Source organism: Eptatretus burgeri, chromosome 3, assembly GCF_056783735.1.
Source record: "Eptatretus burgeri isolate ZD-2024b chromosome 3, Ebu_testis_v1, whole genome shotgun sequence".
In the NCBI taxonomy this organism is placed as follows: Eukaryota; Metazoa; Chordata; class Myxini; order Myxiniformes; family Myxinidae; genus Eptatretus; species Eptatretus burgeri.
The window spans coordinates 28,922,571-28,927,606 of record NC_140963.1 but is presented as its reverse complement, the minus strand read 5'-3'; the positions used below and the strand labels follow the sequence as shown (position 1 = coordinate 28,927,606).

General features: G+C 41.0%; 1 protein-coding gene across 1 annotated transcript; it reads right to left on the bottom strand.

Moving 5' to 3' along the window:
- Window positions 1-2,502: 2,502 nt before the first annotated feature.
- Window positions 2,503-4,650, bottom strand: LOC147029605 (homeobox protein DLL-3-like). The gene is made up of 3 exons (XM_085872752.1): window positions 4,200-4,650; window positions 3,594-3,778; window positions 2,503-3,349 (listed from the first exon to the last, which is right to left on the bottom strand). The coding sequence occupies exons 1-3, from the start codon at window positions 4,558-4,560 to the stop codon at window positions 3,014-3,016; spliced, it is 882 nt and encodes a 293-aa protein (XP_085728878.1). The 5' UTR covers window positions 4,561-4,650; the 3' UTR covers window positions 2,503-3,013.
- Window positions 4,651-5,036: the final 386 nt, after the last annotated feature.

The following is a 5,036-nucleotide window of genomic DNA, read 5'->3' as shown; positions in this document are numbered from 1 at the left end:
TATATATATATATATATATATATATATATATATATATATACTATATTGTATACGTCTAATGCATTTAATTAGTTGAACAAATGATTTGTAATAAATATTTTGTGTTTTAGGTGGAAATTATTTCGAATTGCATAATATTCATTGGATGTTCAACAAGTTTGAAGTCTCTACAAGGTGAATCTATGAATAAATCATATTTTTTTAATATCTCTAACTAATCATTACAAAAGTACGTATTTAAAAATACTTACAGAAAAAAATATATAACCTTGGCATTTCTTGAACTTGTGCGAGCATAATGTCCTTCCTAGAAATTCATGAACACCTCTCAAAAAAGCATGACAACCTTCGTTGGGCATTGTTGCGATGAATGGAATTTGGTCATTCATAACCATACGATCGTAAACTGCCGATGCGATCATCTTCCCGACATCTCCGAGTGAATCGTATCTCAATCTGTCGATATGTGTTTTATTCTGTTCAAACAATTCCCACAGTATCGAACTTACGTGAAATGACATAAATGTCCATAGAGCAGATTATTCTATACTGTATTATATTTAATCTTTGTCAAGATATATATTGCGACGTATCCATTATTGGTGCTCCCCTTTGGCAAATGTGTTTAAGAAACAAAATACAAATATATAAAGTGACGTGTATTTTAAAATGAATTATTTTTAAAATCCAATATGCACTGCATTATATCAGATAATGGTGATGTATGATTCGGTTGTTTTCGTTTTTATTTTGAAACATTTCCATTGTAGAAATGTCATCAAACTGCATGGTGTGCAGGTATTCTGTATTTATTACAATTTTCTCCATTTGCCGTATAAACTTCCAGGACACCTGGACAAAGTGACTTGACATTCTGATTGGTGAATTTGCGAATTACAAGGAAATGGCTAAAAGTCTCATGAGAGACCACATGGACACTGATCTCGTCATATCTGCAAATAAATAAAAACGATCAATGGAGGGGAAAATGTGCCCCACCGTCAGTGTACACATTGCCTTTTTTACTCTGTCATGGCACGTAGCTCTTCCATGAGCTTAGATCTTGTACACAAAATACAAGTAAAAACAAACAAACAGGCAAACTGATTGTGACGTCACAAGCATTACGTCGCACATACCTCTCATCAAAGCAAAGTCATCGGTGGACAGAAAGAGCTGAGTATAAGGCAATAGTGTCATGGTATTAGACCACCTATAAAAAGCCGATTTTTCGTTGCTTGCATTTGGATTTACGAAGAGAGGAGGAGAGGAACAAGGAGGGAGAGGGAATGGTCCCACTCCACCGCATGTGCTGTGCGTCCCTCGCCCCAGGGCTCACTCGTGTCGGCGCCGGGTCTCGCAGGCGCCAGGCTGCTCCATGCAGCCCTTTGTTGGTGAGCTTGCCGTGCAGACTCCCCTTGCAATTTACATACCATGCCTCAGGCGCTTCGCCTCGCCGTGCGATCGCACCAAACCAAACCCCAAAAAATAGAATATATAAAAAAAAAATGGGATCCCATTGTGCGATCCGTGTCGGACATGCTCAACAAGAATCAGCTGCTATGGAACACCCTTGACACCCCGGAGCTGAAATGTTTGTTTCAAACTTGGCGTGAAGTTTTGTAGTTCATTCGGAGGTTTCAAGTTAAACTCGAGCAAATGCTCAGGGCACTGTATAACATGTCAAAATGATACATAAATGCTAAAAATCATCGATAGACATTGAAAAAGCACTTGTGTCACAGTACCTCATAACTCCATAACACCTGTATTTTGAAAGGATTGGGATTAAACACAATGACGTACAAATGTAGCAAACGTTTCTTCACCAGAGAAAGTTGCATCACTGGTTACAAAGAGTGATCCGTAAATCAATGGTCTTTACCTGAGCTATCAAAGGTCTGCCATTACTCCAACAATATAATTTAATCAACCAGAATAAATTCCTGCATGGGACTAGTGTGAAAAATCCTGATTTAACCCAGGACTCAAACCCAAGGATCTGATCACCAACTTGGCAACAGTCCACTAAGCTATTGAGTCTTTGGGATAATCTTAGGCGTTTCTCACACTAACACTGCAAATTTTATAATGGCTGCTGTATTACGTGCCTGCTCGACAGACACTGTGCGTGACTGTGTATATGTGTGTGTTGGAGATGAATCTCGTATTTGTTATGGATACATATATATATATATATATATATATATATATATATATATATATATATATATATATATATATATATATATATATATATATATATCACACACACGCACCTATTGACAAATACTTCAACAGAATTTCCCATTTCCATATATTTCCAATTGTAAACTGAACAATTGCTCTTGATTTGCTTTTGTACATCTCATGCTGTTGGCCATGGACTTGGTCATCAATCCTCAGATGAACCACCTGTATGTGTTTAACATGATAGCATGGCAGTTAATTGTCTTTTTCTTGTGCATTCTTTTGAAAAATGTAGTTGACATATTGACAATCATCAGTATAATATTTATGTTTAATGGCACCTTTACATAATCCAATGAAGATATTCGGATACAAGCTACGATGAAGCATTATTTCAGGAGCTATGTACATTAAATAATTTCTAGAATATAATTGGTTTAATATATAGACTACAAAATATATACAGATGCATTCTTGCAATTGATCATTGAAGTTACATTTGCACCGACTCGTCCACCACATATGTTTCTCTGTGCTTTGCAAAAGGGTATGTAATGCAAACTTGTGTACATGGAGATATCTCACGGGTGACAACTCATTGGAGGTCCGTTTACACGTTAGTCAAGTCTCTTAGAAAGACTGTTAATTGAGGTTGAGACCGAGAGGATGAAGATGAAGAGCATGATCGTGAAAACGATTTTCTTCTTTCTCAAAGGTGCTTGTTCCGATGTGACCGTCACGCTGGACTGAATGTTCAGGGGAACAAGCTCACGTCCCAGGTTGTGAACCGGTAACGTGATGCATACCAGCCATGATACGCGCATCAATACAAAGCCCCTGCATTCAGAGCAGGCATTCTGTGTAAGGATGATGGGGAGACGTGTTGATGGGTCGAGTACGCTTCAGGTTGGGCTGAGAACCAGGGTGCATAAGAGGCCTGCGAAGTGGAGAAAGCTGGAGAGGGTATGCATGGTTGTGGTGGCGAGGATGCTGGTGGACGTGACTGTATTGGGCTGCCTGTCACCTCCCATGGTGCAGGCGAACCTGGCGAATTGCACGCCATGGGGTCACTGGTGCTCGGACTGTGCTCCTGGCCTCTCTCACCACTTTTCATCAATCTTTTAAACTTGGAACGCCGATTTTGGAACCAGATTTTTACCTGGAAGAATACAAGAGGATGCATGATTTCCATGAACATAAGTTAGGATTTCAAAATATGTTATCTATTCCAAAGCAGCTAGAATCGAAATGGAAAATTGCAAATGTTCTTTCAAGGTTCCAGTGCCATCAAGGGATTAAATAATATGCAAACATGTCCACATCGATGGTCTTTGGACGATACTGGTGCCAGTAATGACTAAATTTGGCACGGTGATTTCTATTGATGTCTGAGGCTTCTGCACCTGCGTTTGGGTGAGACCCAGTGATGTGGCAAGTTCTGCACGTTCAGGCAGTGCCAGGTACTGAGTCTTTTGGAAGCGTCGAAGTAGGGCAGCCAGTTGGAAGCTCGAGTAAATAGTACGCGGTTTGCGAACTTTCTTGGGTTTTCCATTGACGAGGCGCACCTCAGGTTGGGTGTGTTCCTTGGCTGCAGGATACAAGTAAACATCGTATAAGTTAGCTCATACAACTTCGTGACTTGCAAGCCATTACACCTCACAAACCCACCCACTGGACCCACACGACGTAATGACATCCTTGCAGTTATAAGAAGAGTGTTTCATAAGTTTTGTCCATGAAACTTGGCCACATATATTCTCTGATAAATAATCTTGAGACACATCATGTTGAGTGAGTATCAGAAGTCACCATCTGGTATAATAAGTTACTATCTGACTTTCAGCTCATCTAAATAAATTAGAAATTCCAAGATGAATTATAAAACGGAGGAATTTATTTTATTGGTATATAATGGCAATGTTACAACACACCAAATATCTGATTTTTCAAAATGAAGAACACTTAAATAAGCAGCTGATAATGTGGTGAAAGCCATTGAAGGTCCGTACCTGGTTCTAAACCTTTTGGAAGATTTGCTTCACGTGGGTTTTCAAAGTTGTGGCAGGGAGTCATCGGGTAACCGCATCCAAAGGTTGGACCTTTGGGTGGGTACGTCAATCCATGAGGGTTGCTTCCCCTGCCAGGTGTGGGATACGCGTACGACGGATAGGAGCCGTAACCCTGGCCATAGGGCGCAGGGGGTCCGCAGTACGCCGGAGTTGGTGGGTACGAGGCATATGAATGGGGATAGTATCCACTGCCAGTAGCTGTGGGCTCTGGAAGCGTGGGCGAACGCTGTGCAGGGCACGGTTGGGATGCACGGAGTGCTGCGTGCACGTCGGACAGGCGGGGCTCGTACACGACCGCCATCGTCCAACCAGGCAAAGCCGACAATCCGCACGGAACCTGCAAATAAAAAATGTCCCCCTCAAATTTCGAAAAACAGGAGGCAAGTTCAAGCAAGGGACCCCGTAGGGTTTTATGGGAGGGGGTTCCATTGCCATGCCTCTTTGCCTTAATCCGATTGGCTGTTGGGAAAAGGGGGTGGGATTGTTTACTGTCGCTCTTTTGTGGACAAGGCGTACGTCTACCTGCGATGATATAACATGGTTTCGGGCCGAGGGATCGTTCTGAAAGACGTACTTGAGGCCTCATTTAGTGACACCCATCTGAATTAAAACCTTCCACAGAGGCATTTCAAATTGAAATGAAGAGCAATTGAAATATTAAACAAAAACAGCCATCATGACCAGTACTTGAAATTCATAAAAAGTTGATAGCTTGAAACTTTGTGACGTTATTAGTCTGATAGTGCAGTTTAATAACCCCGGGAAGGTGTATTGTAA

What these genes read in the sequence shown, in the direction of transcription:
- LOC147029605 (XM_085872752.1), bottom strand. Translation starts at nt 4,560, where the DNA reads ATGGCGGTCGTGTACGAGCCCCGCCTGTCCGACGTGCACGCAGCACTC. An exon ending in TCCAAAAGGTTTAGAACCAG is followed by an intron (nt 3,779 to 4,199) that starts GTACGGACCTTC and finishes TGTATCCTGCAG; the next exon opens with CCAAGGAACACACCCAACCT. An exon ending in TGGGTCTCACCCAAACGCAG is followed by an intron (nt 3,350 to 3,593) that starts GTGCAGAAGCCT and finishes GTATTCTTCCAG; the next exon opens with GTAAAAATCTGGTTCCAAAA.